The sequence below is a fragment of the Gymnogyps californianus genome, chromosome 5 (assembly GCF_018139145.2).
Source record: "Gymnogyps californianus isolate 813 chromosome 5, ASM1813914v2, whole genome shotgun sequence".
In the NCBI taxonomy this organism is placed as follows: domain Eukaryota; kingdom Metazoa; phylum Chordata; class Aves; order Accipitriformes; family Cathartidae; genus Gymnogyps; species Gymnogyps californianus.
In genome coordinates this window covers 18604428-18629312 of record NC_059475.1, presented here as the reverse complement: position 1 = coordinate 18629312, position 24885 = coordinate 18604428, and the positions used below count along the sequence as shown (strand labels likewise).

The following is a 24885-nucleotide window of genomic DNA, read 5'->3' as shown; positions in this document are numbered from 1 at the left end:
TTACTCATTTACAACACAGAGCTGTTCTATGTCTACTGTGCAATTCAAACATTGCATGTTTTCCTCTGAAGAGATTGTATTTGCTGACTTGCCTCTTATATCTAACTTATGGTCTCAAAATATATCTGTCATTCTCCCACTTCTCAGATCAGCCAGTGCTATATCAGCAGGGTTTACAGCTGCAAAAGACAGGAGACCTTCCTCTCCAAGAAAGAGGAATCCATTTCTGTGTAGTAACTAGAAGTTCTCCAAGCACAGCAAGAGACAGTACAGAACTACACTCCAACATGCAGGAGCAAGGCTGTCGCTTCCAAGATAAAGATAATCAACCAAAATATGGTACTTGTTTGAAAGGCATTATTCTCAAATCCCTTCTGCTCACTTGGAGAGCAAAGCATTTGCTTCATATATTAAGAAACTGATAGAAGACCTGAGCATAGTAATAACTCAGCAGTCTATTATAGACTACAAGAGTGCTGAAGATCCCATAAAACCCATATCACTTTCTCCACATACATGAGGTTCCAACAGCCAAGAATTAAACCCAGAAATCTTTCATTAATCTTTCACTATGGAAAGATTTCACAGTTACCCTTTAATACAAAAGGAAGTAGTAAGCTGAACAAATGCTTACTGTCAACCCTTAACCAGCATATGCTTAAGAAAAAGGATGAGAGGAGAAGCAGAAGAGTAGGAATAGCATTAGAAGCAAGCACTCACCCACCACTTCCTGAAGTTAAACAAAAGGCACAGAAACTAATCAAGCTGCTGTAGGCCCTCTGCCCAGCTCATACCTGCCACACAGCTTCTGCCCACAGAATACCACAACACGACGTGAACATTTCGAAGACTGAACGTTACCCTTTCATGAAACATTCCCACATTTCTCAGCAGAAAAGGAACAAGAAAATGGACTGCTGTCTAAATCAGTTTACCTAAAATAAGCCATCCCTTCTTCGACACTCCCTACCCCGAGGGATTTAAAGAAGCGTGTATTGCCATGATCTGACAAGAGGTAATCCAATAAACCAGACAGTCTCCCTCTCGCCTGCACAAGGACACAGCTGCTCTGACTCCTCATCTAGGCCTTCTATGTCCAAATGTCATCTGTAACAGCTCAGTCAGCTCTTTACTGAAGTAGGAAGTATTAGGCATTCCTCTAACCAAGGCTGCAATTAGACCCACATGCAGATAACCAAATCCTAAAGGCTTCTTCTGACACAAAAAGATTAGTAGAGCTTGTGTTTTTTTCACCGTCCCTTTCACCTCCTATTCTGTTACAGCAGCTCTGCTAAAACTTGGTACACTTCCCAAGCAAAACTGTCACCAGCTAATCTCTAAAAGCCACCAGCACTCACTCTCTCCCCCCTCTGCCCCAGATGGATCCGTCCACGAAACAAAAACAGCTGCTCCTGATAAACCTACATGGCTGCATTTCACAATACACTGGAGACCTCTAAAGCACTGCATCTGATCACAGCACGCTTGGTCCTGTAACAAGTGTATTGACACACTGCCCCTTGCATCCTGGAAGCACAAATATTACTGGAAAAAAGTGCACAAAATCAGAAAGAGTGAACTGAGTCACTGAGTCACAAGAATGAATGTACTCTGAACAGCAGCTAGGTAACTTCAGGTTGAACAAAATTACAGCCATCTTCACTGAGTCACACACAAAACAAAGTACAACTTGCAAAGAAAGCGAATTAAGAACATTCTGTTACAATCGATTTTAGTCAAGAACTTCATGTCATTTCATACTAAAGTGTATTTTTGTTTTGTAAGTTACACACTGGATTTTCACATCACAAAACATCTGGCTTGGGAGCATGTGGCAATAGACAGTATGTGATGCACATCCTACTTCCTAACTTCTCTTTGGTCCTCTGACCAGCATGAGTTTGCCATCTGTGGCACTAAGAGAGAAGGAGGACATTTATCATTATTCTTCTATAATTGCATATTCAATAAACAGGATTTCATGCATAACAGCTGCATCCAGCAACGGGCAATGTGTTTTATGAAAGTCATCCCTTTACCAAAAGATTACATCTGACTTACCAAAAGATTACATCTGACTACCCACAAAGGGAATCCATTCCTGTCCCCAGGATACACAGCATCCCAGTTAAGGAGCGCTATGTCAGCAGAAAAAGCTATCAAAAGAGAGACATAACTTGGAGTTGAGCTTTTTTCTGGCTATTACCATAGATGGTGACAGAACACAAAAGAAACGATACAGAATGAGTCTGATTTGCATTCGCTCTGCTGTAGCAAAACAACTTGAATATAAAAGAGAGCTAGTCTGATTTTAGCAGAAAATAAGCTGATGTACGAACTATTCTTCCAACAATGATAATGAAGTTAGAAAGGCTAAATGTAAGCTAAAAACTACATTTTTTGAAAGTGTGCTAAAGCATCTGTTAAAAAATATCAAACTAACTAGCATTTTCCCCAAAAAATTCACACATGTATGTACAAACCATCACCACAAACCCTCATGAGATCTGCAGCAATTAAACAGGATACCTGACAAGCTGACATGCAGCTTGTTTCTGCAATTGCCCTGGCCCCTCTACTCTTCTGTTTACCAGGGCAGCCTGATTTTGCCATCCTGACTGATTACACTTTGTCATCAGATTTGAAGTTACTTTTCTTCCTCCAAACAGAAGCATATTCTGTCATAGCGACATTTCTGGATCCACAGTCGTAGCAAAAGAGAAGAACAACTTTATAGACATTTGAACAATTATTTATTTCTCAGAGGACGTATTACTTAACTGAAAATGGATTATTTTAACCTGTTTTATAGAAAAAAAGTGCGTTTTGTCTTCTCTAGTACATAACAAGTTTCTGAGAGAGACCATAGCACCTAATGTCACAGTTCCACAAATACATTAAGCCAGCAAACTGTCACTACCACCACTAGAGTTGATCCCACTCCCCCTCCATCACTCCTGGTCTCTCTATCTTCCCTCTGTGCCTCTCCCATGCAGAGGTATTTGTGCAGCAGTACAGTGAATTGGATCAGGAACTGATCCCAGTCAAACCAACATGCTGTTTTCTTTCCATGAGTTTTAACCTGCATCACTAGCAGGATCCAATTCCTAATGAGATCCCTCAAGCACATGAGCTGGCAAAGAGGGGGGAATAAACAGCTGGAGTAATGAGAAGAGAGCACTTCTCATGGCAGTCCAGTTGACCCAAAGTGCTCAGGGAACTATGGCATAAAATACGTAGTCTTTGTGTGATACCAACATTTTTGTTATGGGATACTGCGGTGTTTTTTATAAAGGCCTGTTACTCCTTGTAAATCTGTATATTTAAAGGTCAGTTCCACAGGAAAGGATTCAAGGTTGCCTTTACATATCCTTCAATTGTTGCTAAAACATTCTTCTGGAGAGAAAGTATATGTATTAGGAAATAAAAAAAAAAATAAAAAAAAAAAATCAAGAGATGTAGTGCATAGTGAGCAGAACAAGATACCAAACACAAGATATTTATGCCAAGTCTACAGTCAATATCTCTCTTCTCACCTTCTCTAGAAGAGAAGCTTTTAAAAACAGAGGAAGGATCACAGTAGAAGTGATTGGGCACAACTCCTAATGTAGTCAGAGCTCACTAGGGCCGAGGCCTGCTCTTCTAGTCCTATGGTTGTGGTTATTTCAGATGTAATGGTACCAACATTTATGTTGGGTGGCACATTACTGCAACAGGCAAAACAAATACATGCTTGTTTTGCCTCAAGAGGAAAATTCTCCTGCTCCTCAAAGTGATCCACCCCATTTCCTCCTTCTCAATACTATAAAAGCACTTTAATGTTTTCACATTTTCAACTCCACATTGATAATTCCACATTTACATTCTCCAGTCTCAGTCATGAAGAACAGCAACACATTTGTTATATTGCTCTTTTTTTGCCCAGCTGCATGGATACTAGGAGAGGAAAAGCCGTGTATAAGACAGATTTTTATTGATGTTGATTTTATGCCATAATTTTATAGTTTTCATACTTCAGTGTGCTAATGTTTTGTTCAAAATAAATCCAAATGATACAAAATGATGAGCTAAACCTAGCATTTAATTTTCCAAATAGTACTTGCACATTCTGCATTTTGATACATATGCTAATACCTACTAATTAGAACCATAACAAAGACTTTAAAGATAGGAATTAGGGAGAGAACTTTCCAAACCAGATTTATTCGTTATATGACAAAACAAACATTAGCATCATTTGTCCTGTATAATGATGCAAAATATTCTCAGTAGGAGAAATGGGGGGAATTCTAATAGGAAAAAAAATTATGAAAATTAAACAAAAAACCTACACATTACAAACTTGCCATTTCATTCAGTATGTCCAGCCTCAAACACTGTTGAAATAAAAAACTTTTATCTAAATTTTAGCATAGCTCAAAAACAAGAGGTACTACAGTTTCTACATGGTACAGTACAAATTCTAGATACAGTATTAGAAATGAGTGACATAAACACCATGGGAAGGCTGAATGATGAAATCCACACTACAGTATTATGGTTAAATTCTCTGATCTGTAGCAAAAAATAGTCTTATTGTTTTAGAGCACTTAAAGGATCAGGAAAGCTTCTACGCTCATATGCTTTTTTACATAAATGAAGGCATATTTTACTTTTTATTAACACTGTTTAACTACATTAGGTTAAGAGGTTGTTTTACAGTAGCCTACAAAAGATGAAAACATACAATTTCACTGAATGGGAAGATCCTAATCAGTACCTTGTATTAGCAATTTAATACCAAAGACCACTGAGACAGGGCTATATGTTAATACCAGTCATCTTCCTAGTAAAACTCCTTTGATGCATTCTAAAAGCTCCTCCTTTTGTAATACTTAATTTCCATCAGTCTGCTTTTGTATTAAACCCATAAACAAAATCATATGAATATATTTCTAGTGAGCATAAGTTGAAATCCTTAAAAGTATTTCAGCACGGCAAGAATAAGCTGTTACACTATTAGAACTGCAAATTATGTCACCTTTTAGCAAGTGACCAGCAACAGGCCACTCAGAAGTGCTTGGTAATGGAAGGCGGCTTGTTTTCACAGTAGTTAACACTTATGTAACGGCTAACCCATCTCAACTTTGCAGGCTTGCTTATCTCAGCAATCTGCACATTTGAAATAAATAGAGCAGTAGGGAGAAGTTTATATTTCTGTTCCAGACTGCTGCTTTCAGTATTTGTGCAAGTTCATCTGTGTTTACACTGTTCCATAATGACAGCGCGAATATTCAAACTGCTACCAGACTACTTTTTTCTTAATACACACCCTGAGAAAAAAAAAAACCCTGAACCACAATTTAGACTACTTAGATACCTGTATCATCACAAAATGCTTCAAAAAAAGCTATAAATCCATCCATTAGTTAAAACAACCTTGCCAGTTGTTCAACTCTTACACCATTTATGCACTTCTATCCTTAGCATTCACCAACTTTGTCAGATGCAAGCACAAGACATCCTTCAAGCCACATTCTCAGTAGGAGCACAAGACTGAAGGAAATAACACAGTTTGAAAACAGGATGTGCACAAGAGATTTTTTGCGTGCACATTCCCAACTTACATCTTCAAGGAAGATTTGGGCGAGGGGAGAACAGATTCAAGCCCGGAGCTTTACATAACCAGCAAAACAAATAAACAGCAATAAGAGGATGGAACAACAAGATTATGCTCCGAATGCTGTTGTCTAACCGGAAGGCAAAGCCAAGAAGCCCTGCAGGAAACACAGGCTAGAAGCAAACTGTCTTATTTCCTATTGCTTCTGTGTTTAAAAACATCCCCAGTATGCATAAATCAAGATGTCATTGGTAGTGAAAACAGAAGCCCAGCTTAACTCCATAGCTACAAGGCTCTGTTAATCCCTCCCTAACATTCTCACTAGGGTCCCTAGCTTTCTTTTGTTCTCATAATATCAAGCTATGACAAAGAAGCTATGACAGTGACACACGAAAGAAATTTGTATTCACTTGTCAGATACTGGGTAAAAATATCTCCCTCACAGGTACAGTAATGAGAATTAAAGCAATCAGAGGCTATTGTGGCATATGGACAATCATTCCAATTTTTGAACACAAATTTATTTACGGCAGCACTCAGAATACTGAGAACACTCACAGCTGTAGTCTAGCACGAATCAACATAAAATACCAATGTCATTACTTGTTTTAAGATAATCAGTCTTCAGAAACATTCCTAGTTCATGCATACATCAGCCCTGTTTTTTAATATTGCAAGGTGTAGCAAGAAAAATGCTGTCCTCAGTAAGCTTACTGGAGGGAGAAATTGGAGCAATAGAAAGCAATAGTTCTCCCCTATAAAAAGGGAATCTCCTGCTTTGACACAGCCATGCTAAAAATCCAGATAGCTTTTCTTTCAACAAGATATATCATACTGAAGTCTATCATGGAGGTTACAAACATGTTGCTGCCACAGTGCATCTGAGGAAGCAGGCACTGTATTTTTAACTTTTCTTTGTTTTCCTTCCACTCCCATATGTGAACTATTTTCAAAATTATCCAAAGAACATCAGCAACTTCATCGACTTGTTTTGGTAAAAGGTATACCTTCTAGAGGAAAAAGGACGAAGGAGACACAGCACTTATAAAATCTGCACAATTTTCATATAAAGGCTCATAAGAGCTGCTACAGCCTCATTTGCTCCCTTGGCATATGATGAGGTCATCCTTTAGATGACAAAGCACTTAATTTTCTCCAAGAGATTTTGGAGTAAGTAATACCTGAATAAGTCAAGTTCTACTGTATTTTTAAGGAAATGAAATCTCACCAGGAAGAGCTGAAGTACAAGACTCAAATGTTGGACGCTGTCATACTTTAGTTAGCCTTTGAACTGAGTTAGCTAAACCAATGTAAATTCTCATAAAATCTATATGGACACAATGTTTTTGTAGCAATTTGATTTAAAACCTACTAAAGAATGAAGCCAGGGAAGAGCAGTGGGTTTTCAAAAGCCTAAAGTGAAAATAGTTCCAAGGAATGTAAAAAGGTCATTTCCAGTCACTACACAAACCTGATTTATTCTCACTATGATACCAACAAATCAGAGGTAGCATTCAACTGATCAGCTGTTTGAACTGGCTTGGTTATATATTACTCCTTAGAGTACCCAACAGAATCATATTTTCTTCATCTAAATACCTAGATACTATTTATATGTCTCCTGATCAAGACTTTTCTCCTGTATTTATACTACATAAATAAAATAAAGCTAGGATTATGAAGCTAGCATGTTACTAACCATAATACAAAGTGTATTTAGATCACATGCTGAGATCTCTCTTGTGCATATGCAAAAAAACCCCAAACAAACACAAAGAAACCCCACCAGCAGGTAAAGCACTCACCTAATGAGACAAAAATAAGTAATCATTATTCTTTTCTATCAAGGATCCTCACCATTAGCATTTTGGGGGAGAGAAAATTCACTTTAGCGTTTACATAAGTTTAAGAGGCAATTACATTTAGGGAAAACACCTTCAACCCATGATCTTTTTGTTTCATATTTCCAGATGCTAAAGTAATTCCTACTGAAGGATTATAATTAGCAAACTGTGCCTAAACATTAACATTATATTGGAATTGTTTTAAAAAAAAAAAATCACAAAAAATTACCATAGACGGAAACCAACCCTTCAGATTGTGACAAGATTTTATTAAAACTTCAGAAGCTTCAGCTCATTATAGTCAAGGGGAATACGCAAGTTTTAAGTATTTAAATCGTTCAGGAAGCACTGCAGATTCAAGACGACCAAGGCCAATGTACCATCTGGCATCTCTGAAAACACATCCCCGATCCAAGTAGATATTTGTTTTTGAGAAAAAGCTATAATAAAAAAACCAAGCAAGTACAGATTAGAAAAACAACAGCAGATCAATAATACAACTTATATATATAACCAAGTGGTCTTGTTTCCAAATTTACATTCTATTCTTGCTGATGTTAAAATAGACTCCACCTTAATTCTTACTTCTTTCTGGGGAAGGAAGAAAAAAGCTGGTGTATTTTCACCTCTAGAAAACTACTAATAAAGGAAGAGCATCACCGTGATTCAATATTAACATCCTGGGATACTTTTAATTCCGTGGAATTTCCAATCCTCTCCCCCAAGAACCAATTTCATCTTTTTCCCTCATTATCATTGCATTATCAATAACATTAAAAGTTACTACAAGGATTAACAAATGTCTAATGACAGTCACAGTCCCAAAGGTGATATTTCAACAATAGGGAACAGTAAATACCAGAAAAAGAGTGACTTCGTCATCCTTAGGAACCAGATGCTGTAATTCAGGGCCTCTAAACAAATGCAAGAATGAAATATGCTTACAAGACAGCTGACTTCATGAATAATAAATCTGACAAAGTTTACTTTAGTCCAAAAAGTATTAATTTAAAACAAGGAAGAAGAAATATCAATTTCTTAATCTTTCTGTAAGACACATCACGAGGTGCAAATGCACAAATAGCCCTGACTTAAGAATCAAGAGGAAAAGCATTCCATTAGTACTTCTTAAAGTTTTCCAAACTTAAAATCAAATCACCAATACATTTAGTACTTTTGTAACAAGAAACAGACATTGGAGATGACTGTCACAAAAGTTATTTTAGAAGGGAGTTATATTTTTGTCCCTGTATAACAATCAGATTTTTATGAAGTATTTCAACTTCCTATATGTTGAAAGGGGAGGTATTTGCAAACAGAAGAAAAGATTAAGCTTTACCATGCTGTTATGTAAATATGTTCTGGATATCTACCTCCACATCACAGGACCATGCACAATGCAAAACAACAGCCTACCAAGCCCAATATTCCATTTCTGACAATGGCCAACCCTGAAGCTATTCAGAAGACTCCATAAATCTCTGGAAATGCAGCTAATTGCCCAACATCATATCCCGAGAGAAATTTCTTCCTGGCTCTGCTTGCCTTTGAGGCATGGTCTGAAAACCCGTATTATCCTAGCTAGTACTCTTGCTAATGTGGTTAATCTTTACAGAACTGTATTATTTACCTTAGTGAATCATACAATTTAAACCCTATAGCTCAATTATGGGCTGTATACAAAAATTCTTCCTATTTATTAGTATTCCAAGCTTCTATTGTTATGCAAGACGCCAAAAATGTCCTTTATTGCAAAAGTATGCTGGCAAGTCAATTGTCTTTAAATCCAATTTTACCTTATTCTCCCCCCATTTTTGAACTTGCTGTTGCTTTTCCACATGATGAAGCAGAACAAGTATTTACTGAAACTTAGTTAACCTGAAGTTCTTCTGGATTTGATTTTGTAATGAGCATATTGGAAAATTCATTCTTTCTTTGGAGGTCTGAGACAGTTCCTGCTGTGATACTCACATTGTCATTTTACTACTAAACTCCAAAAAATTGGCGCAAAGAAGCAAGTCCAAAATGAGATTAAAAAGTAAGTAATAGTTTCATGTTAGTAGCTGGCTGTCACTCTAGCATAATATTTGTTTTAGGAAATCCAAGTTAATGAGTAGCCCACAGCTATATGATAATCATTGTCTTCCTTGGAATTAGACTCCTTTTTGGACAGGTTTATCTCACAATATTTTTACTTCATGTCCTGCACACTCCACCCGCATCGCTAGTCTCCAGGGACCTCAGGGAAACAAGCCACGGGGACAGTTCCCGTAAGCAGCCACATTATTACTTTTAGTGGGAACATAGATCCAATTTGGATTAGTTGTTCCCACAGCTGTTTGGTCCTGCCTCTTTTTTTTTTTTTTTTTGCATGTAAAAAGTCCATATACTTGGGCATATACTAGCAAAAGGATAAGCTGACAGTCAATTTCAGTTAGACTCTTTGAGAAACTTCATCTTGGCAACATCCTTTCATAGTGATGCGGTATTTTTCGTCCAAAAGATACCAGAGCTAGGATGCATTATCCCTCTTATTTTAGCTAATACAGACCAGATCTACTCCATTGTTCGGTCAGCAATACCAAACAGGTGAAACTAACTCCCTCCATCTAGCCAGTAAAACTTTGTGTGTCATTTTTAAAAAGTATAAGATTTAGAATAGTGGATCACAGAATTAAGAGGAATAGGGAAAAAGAAGTACATCTTCACATTTCACTTTGCTAGGAACAAAAATCTCTGGATAGATTTGGTTTGCATGTGCAGTCTGGCTCCCCCATTACAACAGCCTTTGACCTCCTCCAAGCCTCATGTACTTTTTCATAGCTCATTTAACAGATGTCTAGTTTGACTTCCAGAGTTCTTTATTGACATACTAAGAGCAGCAAACTTGGAGCAGTTACTAAACTCTAGTTTCAAAGCAAATGGCAGAGGACACAATTTTGCACAAAGTTGCACATTTCAACCCAATCACATTTCCTTTTCCATCACACTATGAAATCAAGCCCTCCAGAAAGCAACAGTTCTTTCCCACTCGGGTATTGCGTAGTTCACAAAGGGCGCACTGATCTCATAGTTAGGTGCCCTCAGGTTCAAATCTCACATCATTCAGAAGACATCAATGTTTCTCAGACTTAGCCCTTGAGACTGATCAGTAGTATCTTTTGGCCTGACTTGTGATGCCATCAAATTGCATACACTGATTTTTGGCATAACTAGGACTAGAACCTTTGTCCGTAAAGTCACAGACCCAAACAAACCACACCCTATAATAAAAGTGTGCTAAGTCCACAAGTAGAAGAAAATATTATATACAACCATGGGACAAGAACTATTGGCCTAGGGATTAAAGGGCAGGCAATAATGTTCGCAGCCATAGGCAACTGAAAAGTCACAACAGACAGCAACACAGACAGCGTACTGTGATACATGGGTAGCATGTTGCAGGTGTCTATTTGCAAAATGTGCATGTGTGACGAATCAGGCCACAGACGTTTATCTGGATGAACGATAAATTACTCCTTTAGGTCAAGCATGTACTGGAATTCCCTGGATCCAAGTTCTTTGTGCATTTGTTTTGACAGCTACAGTTCAATTACAAACAGTGATTCTACATAAGATAATATTGTGTGCAGTATTTTATAAATAAATCAAGGTCTTAGTAATAATGGAAAATAATTATTATTCCTTTACTATACCCAGACAGGAAATGATGATGTATGCGCTAGCAAAGTTTTATTACGTGTATAAGCACCATCTTTATTCCTATATTTGCTTCCTCTTTGCTCAAATTCTATCTGCTTACTTGAACAGCAATGGCTGTTCTTAACACCGAGGACCATCAGCCTGGTGATCTCTCTCATGCACTCTCAGGTTTGTTTCCAAAACAAATTTTTATTTATTTATTTATTTTACTGTTTGTCTTTGCAAGAGTGCTTTTCTACACAGGAAGTCAAATCAAGTTAAAAGAGTAAATTTGAATTGTATCTGTTAAAACACATTAAAACCTTCATGGAAGTTGTCATTCAGAAGTTAAGCAACCTTGTCAGCTTAATTCATGATGCCCACAGAAATACTTAACACTCTTATTTTACATTTTTGGCTTGGCTCAGAAATACTGCAGCTAGCCGACACACCCTAAACAAGTAGATCAATGTGTTGAAATGGGTCTGTCTTTATTATAAAGTTACTTCCTTCTCAAGAAATTTTTGCCAACTAGAAAACAAAAGAAGAGCCCATGTTTCAGAATAAAATGTTTAAACATGGGAATTTAATAGATCTACTAAGCAAGAATATTTCTTATTTTATTTACTTAGAAAAAGGACTACACACAGTTCTACTGAAAAAACAAACCAGCAAGTGATTTTGTCCTGCAAGGTAGAGGATAATTATACTGCCTGTGTTTCATGAACTGCAGAAAATATTCCTCCATTAACAAGATGACTAATTTCAAGTATTCCCAACCAGTCAACTGAGTAAGTTTTCACTCTACCTAAAACCAAGATGAACTTGATTTAAACAAAAGCATTGATTCTATTAACAATAATGAGAAAACGCAAGTCTGAACATGTAAATAATATTTTGCCTACCTGGAAAGTTATACCACATATAGCAACATCTGCCTACGTTTCAGTGGATGACTGGGTACATCCTGCCTGAAACAAGCCTAGAAAACACTTATAAACACTTTAAAAAAAACAAAATAAAACACACCACCTTATAGTACTGTATGAAAACAGCAAGGCCACCCTTTAGAAAGTAAACCAACCACGTTGCCTGTAAACTTGCAGCTAAATACCTAGCTGTGCATTACAAGCATTAACACAGAATCTCCCTTTCATAGATGAGTTTTCATAGCACTTTACTCCACCAGCTCAAGCCTCAACAAGCTCAAGTGACTCGGGCCAGTACCTTCATATTCAGCAGGGTGGGGCAAGGGAGACAACCTCATTACAGACACTCTGAGGTTACAAGAATGTAAATCACCAAATTCAGCATTTTGAATAGCACCCATAACTCAAAGCTAAAACCTGTGCTATGCCAGACCACATGGTAAAAGCCTATCACATGCCTAATAAGAAACATTAATAAATACATCTGAAAAAACCCCGAAAATTTCAGGGTGGTCTTCAAAAATTGCTCATAACCAACAGCACCACAATAATCAAGTGAGGAAGGGACACAATAAGAACAACTACTGTTAGATGCCCATCCAGGAATACTGTGTAGAAGAAACAGTACTCCTTAATGCCGGAAAAATCAAGCAGCAAAGGGGCATCCAACAGACTCTCTACCTTACAAGATTAAGACTAGAATTGAACAAAAAAACCCAGTTATAGTCATTAGGCTGAAGTATCCCCTTCACTATTTATTCTGTTCATCTCTTACCAGTCAGACTGCTTCTGAACCTCAAAATTCAGCTAATTCAAAAAATGGCACTATCTGGCTACAACAAAAAGGAGACACAGACAAGACCCACAAATATGTCAGAACTACACGTTAGCACATGCACTCCAACAAGAAATTACAAATGAACCAAGAAAGGCTGACTCACGGAACAAAAGAAAAGATTACATTGGAGGGGATTAGGTATATCTGAGGATCTGGATACCCTAGACCAGAATCAGCAAATACTCCCATTTCTAATCTCTTTCCTTTCCTAGAAGAGATTCAGATAACCTTAAATAGTAAGACCAGTGCCCACCTGTGGCTTTTTGAATGTAGGCTGGTCAGCTCCTTAAAAACGTACCAGCCCCCTGCTAAATCAGCAGGTGAGATTTATTCAGCTGACATGGAGCTGTAGTACTAACATGGTTTTGTTCAAGACAGTCTGTTAACATAAACAAGAGACACAAGTATGCCCAGAAGCTTCTTCTTTCTTCCCCAAGTACATCTGTCAGTCTAATAGAAGTTATTAGCCCTCACTACAAACTTGGTCCCTTTTATATCTGATGGAAAGCAGTCACACACTAACACTGTATTAGACATGACAATCATGAAGGTTACAGACTGGATTTCCAGCAACACCTGGATATCATCAGAGAGAAGACTGACTAAAAAGAAAGCTATTTATCACACCTGATGCAAACTTGAAACCACAGAGTTAACTCTGTAACCTGAGCCCATCTGCAAAGTAGACACAAAACACCTTGTTGTAAAAAACCATCTCTATCCAGTTTTGCGTAACTTGTTAAGATACACTGTAGGGAACAAAGTCTTTCCTGAACAACTCCCTGCTGTTTTATGAAGAACCATACAAAAGAAAGAAGTTCTCTAAATTAGGAAATTCTAGACTGAAGGAACATTAAGGTTGTAAAATGAAGCAGTTAAAAAAAAAAATCAGTCTCAAGGTCACCTCTATGCAACCTGTTTCACACAAATTCTGTGCTTTATGTATAAATACTAGGAGACTTCTCAGGTAAAAGTCCCAACGATTTACACATTTCAGTGTAGAGAAGGGACAGCAGTGATCCAGTCACTGAACACTGATGATAAAAACATTCAATGAACACCTTTCTAACCTGAACAGTGAAGAAAGAAAAAAAAAGTTAAAAAAGGCATGCAGATATATTCTGAAGAGCTCAAATTACCGGCCCTGGATCATTTAAAAATACAGTTTTCTGTGTGCTTACATTCTAGCTTAACAGATTTACTCTTCGAATGTTCAGAATAAGAAGGAATTCAACCTATGACAGTCATTCCTGTCTTGATTCCAGTTTAATTTCTGACATTCCTCAGGGCCTTGAAAATTGTATCTAAATTCTGGTTTGTTTGGGGTTTTTTTTAATGCTCTTTTTCCACAGTCAGAAACAGAGCTTTGTGGATTGTGTGAAGAACTTGCACCCTGACCAGTTTCTCTTGGCTGGGAGAATAAAAGGAAATGAACTTCAGACAAAACTGCCATTTTATCCCCTCCAAATGCTAAAATTATAGTACTGCTGTTCATCCATTTACAGTTATACTCACCATTCTAACTCCAAAATTAAATTATTTAAAATTATTGCACACTGTTTCAGGAGCAGGGAAGCTCCTAGAGTGCAACTGTTTGAAGTGCTGGAACAAAGTCATGAAGCAACAGTTCTTCCTCAAGTAGTCTCACTGATATAACAGTCTCCAGTAATATTATAAACAACATGATTGCAAAAATAAATTTAAAAAAATCTCATTTATTCATTATAAAGCTTAGTACAGTGAAGGACACAGTCTATTTTTTTCTTTAATTGCAGAATGAGTGGAAAAATTGCTAAGGAGGGCATTAAAAAAAAATGAACGTAGCAAGTAAGTTTCACAACCTTATCACTGATTTTAGAAGGCTAAACATGGGTTAAAAATGATGCACAAGATTACTTCAGTAGTATTCCACTAGCAGAAACCCACATTAAAGTTGTTTAGTAGGTCAGCAATGATTGCAGAATATGCAGATCTGACAACACCGAGTTCAAACTTGTATACACAGCTATCTAAAAATTGCAGTCTCTTATTAATTTTACTCTTTCAAGTATGCATGCTCTGGGCCCACATCCAGTAGATGTAACAGATGGAAACTGCCAGTGAAATATGGCAAAGCTATGGAGGCCATCATGCATGAACCAATCTTCCTGAAAACTCTTGAATCAGACTGCTAGATTCAGCCAGGCACACAAAATACCACCTACCTTCACATTCACACCATGACAGAGCCAGCACTTTTCTCAGGTAGCTGAAACATGATCTAGAGCAAATTATAAATTCTGGGTTATTCATAAATACCCAGTTCACTATGAGTGTATTTATAGTTTAGCCATAAACTGAATGTAACATAGCAGGTCAGCAACTGCGACAGTGCTCTGAGGCCATTACCTGCTCCAAGATACCAGCCTAGCCATAGCATATCCTATTTTCAGACATTCTGCAGTTCTTTCAAACAGAAGGATACATCATCAGAAAAATCACTAATTATTTGCAGAGTAATTACCACCAATAATGACATTACTACATGATTACACTCAATTGATTTAAGTCCTTGCTGCCACCAAAAAGTGTTCCCTAAGCTTAATGTTCTCACTAGCTCCACAGTGTTATTAGCATTATTCATGTAGCTACACAAACAGGCTGCAGGAACTCATTTAGCTGAAAACTAACCTTAGGAGAGGAAAAAAGGTAAAAAAAAAAAAAAGATTAGTCTTCAGTCAGATGAGCATCTTAACCTATCAGCCTTCCTGAATACTGACGCTAGCACAAAGGAGAAGAGGGTAACACACAGAGAGATGCAAGGAAGGAGTATTGCTACCCTTTTAGAATGCTCAACTCTTTTTTCTAAGGAAAGTAATAGTTCATTTTACTTTAGAGACCTTGAGATTGATCTACTCTTCTTGTCCCTCAATAAAATCCTTGTTGGAAAAAGAATGCTCTCATAAGAACAAACCAGTATACTGACCAAAGGAAAGTAACTGCCTAACTGATACAAATTCTGTGGTTTGCTAAAGTAACACAGGTTTCAAAATGCAGGATTTATTTGGCATTTTCTCCAATAATTAACTATACCAGGACACTTCATGGAGCAAGGCTCTGCAGTTATTTTTCATTTGTTTTGCATTACAGCAGAAAAGCCTTAACAGTGACAACCTCAGTAATATAACCAAGCACTTTCAGAACCAGAGAGACATAAGGGAACAATGTGCCTGAAAAGTTTAAATTGCTCTCGTCCAGTCCTGACTCCTTTTCTCCAACTATGATAGCCCTGGAAACTCACATTTCAAACTAACAGCACCTTTCCACTACTATACTAATGAATATTACAAGTTAATATTTAATGGAGATATTCTTTTACCTGCGGACTATGTTATGCTAGTTGTTTTCACAGCTAACTTCTGGTTTAGCAGAGGTACTGCTCGTGTCTGATAAGTGTATGAAATAATATTGAAATCTCATAAGCAAGCAGTGAACTGAGTGCACGTGGCTCACAGACAGACCTAGATTTATCTGGGGAGAACAACCTGGGACCCCACAGGTAATGTTGCACCTATAAATAGAAGTAAATAAGGAACACATGAATATTTCCTGCCCAATGGGACTGGACATGTCTGGTTTACCAGTTCTCAGTTATTTTCAGCTCCCTCAAGGTAGGGAAAATGACCTGTGAAGCCAAGAATTTGCAAGGAATGTAATGCAAGGGAAACACCTGTTGTGAGGTCAGTTAAAAAACAGAACAAATATACACACTGTGCAAGCTGTGAAAGGTGAGAGGTTACAGCAGAGTTTCTAGGGGGAAGACTGCCTTATAAAGGCAGGAGACTTTCTTCACTGAAGATGACTAAAGGGAAGAAAGGGGAAAGCATTCCTTATGGTTACAGCAGCTGAAGAACTTCCAGCGTTCTTCCTTTCTTCAGAAATATTTGCTATAATTAGAAAGTTTCAAACAGTAGCTAGAATAAAAATCATTAGCTACCTTTTTATATAAAGGTCTGCTAGGCAAAGACAGCAGTACTCTTCTTGGTTCAACTGTATTATGCACCAGCCAAGCCAACAGCTAAGTATGCTGTATGATTTCTCCCTATTCCCACTACAAGATGCACTCCTTACAATTAATGGACTTGATGATCCTTATGGGTCCCTTCCAACTTGAGATATTCTATAATTCTATGATAATGCATCCCATTCAAAAGTAACAAAGATTTAGTCTAACAGCTGAAAAATTAGCATATTGGATTTTTACTGACTCAGAACTAGAACACTAGTGTGCTTTTTTCACATCTAGTCCTTACATATTCCAGCTCAAGGCTAGGATTTCTCTGCATAACAATATCACTCATATTTCACCATAGTGTATCTTGAACTGGACAGTGTCTTAAGGCCTTGTGAGGAAATTTCTTAAAGACACTTCCATAAATGCAGAATGGAAGACAACAAAAAGCAGTATGTGTTACTTTTCTTCCAGCCTTCAAAATCACTGCTGGGATAATGTGGCAAAATCCTATATTCAAAACAAGTGGAAAAACTGCTAGCTTTAAAGCCCCTGACAGTTATAGCTAAATAAAATAAATGCATGACACACAGGCCTTCTGTACTAGACAAATCTAGCACTGTGCAGACCTTGAGAAGTTCTCTTGCACTGTTTGTTAAAAATCATCAGCATAGCATATACTCAAAAAGATTGAATTTGCATAGCTACTGTGCTGTCTTAACACAACATACTTTCCAACTACCTATCTGGTCAGATGAAGACTATACAAGGCAGCATATATATGTGGTGTTTACAATGGATTAATTGACATTACAAAATAAAATTTGCAAGTGTGAAAGCTATTACATTGGATTAGATATTCTTCAGTTTACAGCTGTAGCCACTTGCTCTATCTTGCAGATCACAGAGTACCTGAGCAGACTGCACCTGCCTGTGCTGTCTTCAAGCACAAATATTCTGATTAGGAGTTTGCTTCTTTCTTCTGCCATCTGTATTTTCCTGATCTTTCTAGGCCATTGCTTTTCTAACTGTCCTGAAAGCTGAAGATGTGGGATATAAGAAAAGAATAGCCTTCAATCATTTTTAAGCCCTCCTTTCCAAGTCACCAGGGCAACATGTGAAAGAACAAATAATTGAGCAGCGAATGGTCTGACAGTATGGACAGCAAGACCTACAACTTAAAAACTAAAGACAGGAGGAATCCCTAGTGCATGCAGCCCCTTCTCTTTTACTCCACTTACACTCTAATTAAGTCTGGGAGAAGGAGCTGTGAATCTTTGTCAAGTCACTGTAAGGCACAGAAAGGTAGACACATAATACACTTGTGTAAAGTCAGCATGCTCCCACAACTTATTTCTTACTGTCATAAATCCCCCCTGCAAGAGCTAGACACCCTGCTGTCCAGAAGAAAAAAGTTTTATTACCCAACAGAAGTTTCGCATCTAAAATTTTATTTTTAACAAGCCACTAGGTGCTGCAGTCTTCCCTTGGAAAAAGAGTCCTTAGTACCACAGTGAAACCAAGCCACATGGATGAGGGCATGGACATTTTACCGGTACCAGAAGTGCCTGTGAAAGGAGTGGACACTGCAGCTCACAAGTACGAGAGATGCTTACAATGATCCTGGAATAACACAGTCCTCTGATGCAGAGAAAATACTGATACACATTCAACAGAAAATAATCTTCATCGAGCAGTTTAGAGGTAGCATTTCACTTCTTGAGGATGAAGAGTTTTTGTTGTGCTCAGAGGCATTCAAGTAAGAGTCGAGAGGAAATGTCATTAGTCTATGGAAACAGAAGCTTTCCTGCAAAAGGAAAAAATTAAAGATCTCCCCTCCTGCCCATTTTCTTCACTAAGAGTCCCTTTTTATAGCGCTGGTCTACATGCTGAAGACTTTTCAAGTAGCCTATACAAAGCTCTCCAGCTCATTTCTGCAGAGGTAGGGTTTTTTCCCCAGTTTAAGATGCATCTACAGAGGTGTTCTGCCCTCACAACTATGTTAAACAGTTGCAGGTTTTTTAGTTTCAATCAGCACAGTCTATTAACCTGCTAAACTACAAAGTTCATAGTACAGATGTAGCCCCAAATTATGTTTTGTGTTTAACAGGTAATTGTTGGTAAAATAGTTTGTTTCTCTCTCCCCTTTTTACATAACAGTTCACAATCTTCCTCTATTATAAAAAAAAGTGTTACAGCATCAGACATCACAGCTGAAGATTAAAAATAAGTGACACCGTGTCAGGTTTACTAGTACCATTAATATGTTTGACTCCTTTTTAATTATGAACTTTAAAACAAATTAAAAAGCAAGTTTCATAACTGAAGGAACAATGCCTGTCTTTGTTGCTACTTTGAACTTCAAGAGCAGATCAATGCTATTTGTAATACAAAATTTTGGAATCTCTTCTAAAGAGGGTAATATAGATCTGTCAGATGTTGGTGAGCAAAGCAATTAAGCAATTGTACAACAAAAAAAGCTCAAAATGGTCTTTTTTTTTAATGGAGAGAAGGCACTGAAGAAACCATAGCCTTTCACCAATATCAGTATTAAGGCTACGTTCAGTAGAAGGGTAAAAGATACTAACCAACCACAGAAAAGACTCTGGGTTTATTGTGGTGCTAAACTGAGCACTGTAACATGCCAGCAGCTCATTTTTTTCAGTTTTCTTCCCTAGGACTTGACTGGATTTTGAAGCACTTGACTGAACAGAAGGCAGCACCCAGAGAAGTTTTGCTGTGTGACCATGTAAGCCCATAGCTGTTTGTTAATCCGTAATAAATTCACTATTGTTCATAAGCTTCAGCTTCCGTTTTTTGTATATTAAGCACACTGAGGCAATCAGAGACACTTGGGCTGCTGCCCTCTGTAGTATGATTAGAACTTACCCTTCCCCCACTTTCCACGAGACCACAAGTGAAGGTGAGGACCAGCAAGGAATAAAGCAGATCTCACTCTAAATTGTCTATCAGATAAATGCGACACAAGCCTTGAAAGGTAGAGATCTAGAACAGAAGCAACTGTTACTGCTGCCTAATTTAACACACTTGCACTTGAAGGTTAATTTCTCAGTAATATGAAGTTAAAACACAGAGGGTGTTTCTCACACCAAAACATTAAGGAAGCACAACTGATAACATGAGACATACAAGAAGGGTACAGAAAGCACATGGAAAGCTGTAACTGCAAACCAGCACGTTACCAAAGCAGTTAGGAATAAGAAGGATCACAGCACTTTTATTAGTGGTGACACTTATTCGGGAAAGAGTGACAACACCAAGAAGCAGACCAATACAATTTGCTCTCCAGAGGCATCGACACAAACTGATGGGTTACTGGGCATGACCCGTTTTCCTGCTATTTCTGCAGGTTCTTCTGCAGCCCTTCCCTTCTCACACAAGAGACCCAAACAGCTGAAGTTTTCACTGAAAGAAAGGCTGAGCGAGTGACATTACCCAAACTTCTGCTCTGGCACACGAATGTCCTCAGTTTCTTTCTCAAACTGCAAGAAGGATATTTCCATTTAGACACACAGTTGCTAACAGCAGCCATAACTTAGACAAAATAAGAAAGGGTCCCTCAGGCCTTCTACCCCTTCCCCCTTCAAAATACCAATGCTCTCCCTTCCTGCCGTAACCCACCCCCACCCGCCCAAATTCACACATAGAGCAAAGTTTTAAAGGAGAAAACATTAAGAGCATCAGTGGGACAATACTGGGTTTGGTCAGGCGAGAAACGTATCAGGAAATAGCTGAGAACAAGCAAGTAACACACAAATGACTCAGGATCCATTCCCATTACAATGGGGAAAACAGGCAAGTCTTTTTCCACACATGGACGGATCCACCCAGCCCTGGTAAAAAAAGTACAGAACAAATGCCAATTTTTTCATAGCAACTTCAAAAAACCCGAAGTATTTTTCATAAGAAACCTGGTATTTTAACATATTGAGAGTTTGGCTAAACTAAACCTTGATTCTTTTCTGCTTTACAACATAATTCACACAAAATAAGTACAACTATGTAAATGAGGCATTTTGAGTCATCCAAATGTCTTGCATAAGTCCTGGGTTCGACCTTCTTTGTAACTACAGTGGCACTTTTTGACACTTCAGCTTTTACTTTTACAACGTAAATGTAACAGACCACCTGTGCTTTGTGGTTGTTACAAAACAAATCAAAATAAGCTTGTCATTTATATTTTCATTAAGACCATGTAATAATAGAGTGCAGCCCTCTGACTTACAAGGCATAAGTGTTGCAGTACATGGCATATGGACCCCTTCACATGCCACAAATACTGCATTTCCGCTGCTCAGCCTGCTGGAGGAAAACCCAGCCATCAATGTCTACCTCACAGATACTTAGCATTCACTCCATTAGATTGAGGGGTCAAACTTACAGTAAAACATAACTGGTATTGACAACTGGCTCAAGACTCAGCCACATCTAGTTTGAAGTAACAAGTGCTGTATTTTCACCAGCAAACAGTTCAGCTGCAGACAAAAGGCAACACACACACGACTGATCTTTCTAATACACCACATCTAGCAACTGCGACAAAATAGTTTATTTTGTATTCTAGGCACATCACATTAAAAAAGGAGGCAACCTAGATGGTAAAGATCACATTCAGGAACCAGACCAAACTACTGTAAAGAAGAAACCAAGGGCAGCAAGTTATCACTGCAATACTGCTTTTGCTGAAGCATAAACCTACTGCTCATGCGATTTTGAAGCATAATTATTCACAGTTCACCTGAGTGCAGGTCGCCAGCACAATTCATGCAAGAAGTAACCGAGTTTATCTTGCTTAGGATACTGGTAGCATATCAGGTCACTCCCATCAACTGCAGCTCCGTCTCCTGCACTGAGGTTTTCAGACCTAAAACCAGCAGCAAAGCGCTTTCTACCTTCTGCCTCTATGTAATTAGCACTATTAATCCCAGGCTATCCAAGCCCCCTGGCGTGGCTCTGATTTGGCTTTAATCTCTGCCGAGGTCTCTTCTTCCTCTCCACAGAAAGCCATTTAAACCTTGGCAAACCTTTCGGTTTAAAGTGATGTTCTGTTGCAGAGGGATTAGTCCCACACTGTATTGGTGGGAAGCACGGAGACCTGCAACGCCTGGCCCTCCTATATCCCCCAAAAAAGGAGCGGAAAGTTACTTTTTCAGAGAGCGACCGCTTAGGACAAGGCAAGGGCTCCTCTGCACCTCTTCCTTCCCTCAAGCGCAGCCAGCTACACCCAGAGAAGCTCGCCTCTGTGTGGTCCAGCCGCCTTCTCTAACGCTTCCTCTCGCTGTCACCGCAGGACGTGAACACACCGCTTGTCACCTCCACTGCGAATAACTGATTAGTCATTTGCGCCGCCCGCGGGGCGCCCCGCACCCGACAGGGCGGCCGGCGCCTCCCCGCTCGGCGGGCGCCCCTCACGCGCCCAACGGTTCGCCCTCGCGCCCCCAACGGCTCCCCCCACGGCTCCAGGCTGCCCGGGAGCGGGGAAGCCTGCCGAGACGAGAGCCGCTCCTGCGGGTGCCGGCCCGCGGGGGAAGAGGGGGGCCCCACTCACCCCATGAGCCAGTCCATGGCTGGGTCCCGCCGCGCCGGGAAGCTCCCGCGGCCGCCGACTCCTCGCTCACCGCCCGCTCATGGGGGCCGCCGCTGCGGGCGCGGGGGCCAGGCTCCTCCCTCGCTCGCTCCCTCCCTCCCTCCCTCCCCCGCCGCCCGGCTCCGGCTGGGCGGTGCGGGCGAGGCGGCCGCCAGGCTGCGCCGGGTCCCCTCCTCAGCCTGACACTCGCGCACTCGGGCGGCCGGAAGTAAACACACGGCGCTGGCGGCCGCCAGCCGCCAACCCGGAAGCGGCCCCCCGCCTTCCCCCACCACGACCGCCGCCTCCCGGGGCACGCTGGGAAATGTAGTTCGGCCGCGGCCGTTAACGCTCTCAAGGCGTGAGGGGCCCTGGCACGCCCGGGTTCCTCGGGGGCTGAGGGGAGCGGGGCCCCTCAAGAGACTTCCTCCTGGCTGGGAGCTGTTGGCCGTTACTCGTCCCCCTCTGGGGGGATTTCACCGTTTGGGACTGGGCCTCAGCAGTTCAGTTCTCACTATGCCATGGGCTCCCTGAGGGGAGCTCCATGTCAGGGCCCCTGAGGTAGCGCTGGGATGGTTACACTACCCTGTGCACAAGACAAAATGCGTTAATTCGTGAGGGTGATGAAAGCCTGGAGCTCCCGCAGGGCTCCAAGCCACTCCTGCACAGAGACCACTGTTCTTCTTCACCCCTTCCGGCACCCTGAGAGAGTCCTGGAGCCTTGGATATGGGACACGGGACACGGGCTGGCTGCCTCCCTCACCTGCCTCGTCCTTTCCGCTACTGGTTGTGCCTTGTGCTCCACAATCTGCTCTTTGGCTCAAAATCCTTCCTTTCTCAGTTCCTCTAATTGCAAAAATAACCAACCAACTACTAGCTCCACAAAAACAGAGGGAGGATACCTACTCACAGGCAGCCCGACACTGCACCTTTTTGAGATGTAAGCGATCCTGTTTTAAAGAGGAGAAATCTTTTCCATGCAAATCATTGAGGTGCAGCATTTACAAAGGCTGTGTGAGATGAGGCGCATGTCCTCTTCACCAATTTCCCTGATCAGCAGCACCTGCTTAGGTGGAGATGTTTACAGAGGCAGATCTGCTGGGGGTGATTGCATGCTTTGGGCACGTGTATTAATTAAAAACTCTTTGTGTTATGGGAGAGTGACAGTTACTTCACTGGACTCCCTGCAGTCACCAGCTTTCTGAGGGAAGGACTGTCTTTCAGAGGCTGTTTGAGTCATCATCCTCCTCCCCTGCCCTGCTTCTTCCACCCTGCAGTGCTGGGGGCATGGAGGGCCCTCCCAGCCCTGTGGTGCTGTGGGTGTGGGGGTTCCCAGGGCCCCTCATCCCACAGGCACCCACCCGTGGCCCCACTCATTCAAGGAGGATGAGTCGGTCTCCAGCCATCACACTGACTCTGATGAGAGTTCCAACAGGACAGCGTTATCCCAGGGCTAGTAAGGCATTGCATGGGGGTGTTACAGGAGTGATTTAATAAGAACGTGTCTTGGTCACGGTTGTTTTGTATCCCTCTGTCTTGAGGAAAGGTGGTAGAATTATTTTGTATTAAAAACCATATTGTACCATCATTTTTGGAACTGACCTTCCCTCTGAAATCTGCTGGGGATCCCTTTGCACAACACATAACTGCTTTATTTTGCCATTCTCCTGTAACTAAAAACTTCACCCTGAGAATTATTTGGGCATCCAGCAGTGTAATATAAGAAATGGAAGACCAGAACTTGAAAATGTATGTTGTCTGTGTTCAAATGGAGTATTTTTCTTTAACACCTACATTTTATCTCTTAACTGTTTATAGTTTTAGTTATCTTTGCATTTAGAAAATGTAGCAGAGGATAGGAAAGAGGTCTCTTGCAGCAAAACTCTGCATACTTTACTGAGTGGCTGGAACAAGGATTTTTTACAATGTTTAAAATACCAGATCAAACCATCTGCAGAAAATAATTATCCTTTATGCAGACACTTGATCCAGTCATTATCTGCAAACATTTGAGAACAGATGTCCCTCATTTGAATTATGTCTTCATGTTGCCCTTTGTTACAAGTATTTTTGGCAGGGCATTTGAGGATGAGCTCCATCCAATTTTACTGTGGAATGCCTTGTACCAGGAGTAGGGTGTTTAGTCATATGACACTCATTTTAAAGCAGAGATGACTTCTGATACAATGAGTTTGTCATGTCAGATTAGCTGTTTTCCTCCTGATTGTATCAAGGAAAATATATGGCAACTGGCACTAGGAGAATTACTGGTGCAAAAGAAACTCAGACAACGAACATATATTTCATTAATCTTTTGTATTGTACCTTCCAATGGCACAAGGCATTTATCTATATCTCACCTAAGGTGATTATTTTATAATTTTTTTCATTTTCAAACTGACATTACACCTACTGC

The 24885-nt window shown here is 39.9% G+C and overlaps 1 protein-coding gene and 1 long non-coding RNA gene across 2 annotated transcripts in view; both read right to left on the bottom strand.

Annotated features, from left to right (window-relative positions):
• The window catches only part of MOB2 (MOB kinase activator 2), a 115041-nt gene extending 92515 nt beyond the window's left edge, over nt 1-22526 (bottom strand). Inside the window, exon 1 of the mRNA XM_050897218.1 lies at nt 22452-22526. Within this exon, the coding sequence (XP_050753175.1) occupies nt 22452-22468 (17 nt within the window). The 5' untranslated portion in view covers nt 22469-22526. The remainder of the gene's footprint in view (nt 1-22451) is intronic.
• LOC127016607 (uncharacterized) lies at nt 7705-12100 on the bottom strand. The gene is made up of 3 exons (XR_007766503.1): nt 12030-12100; nt 8303-8357; nt 7705-7883 (listed from the first exon to the last, which is right to left on the bottom strand). It is a non-coding gene; the product is annotated as an uncharacterized LOC127016607 (long non-coding RNA).
• Nucleotides 22527-24885: the final 2359 nt, after the last annotated feature.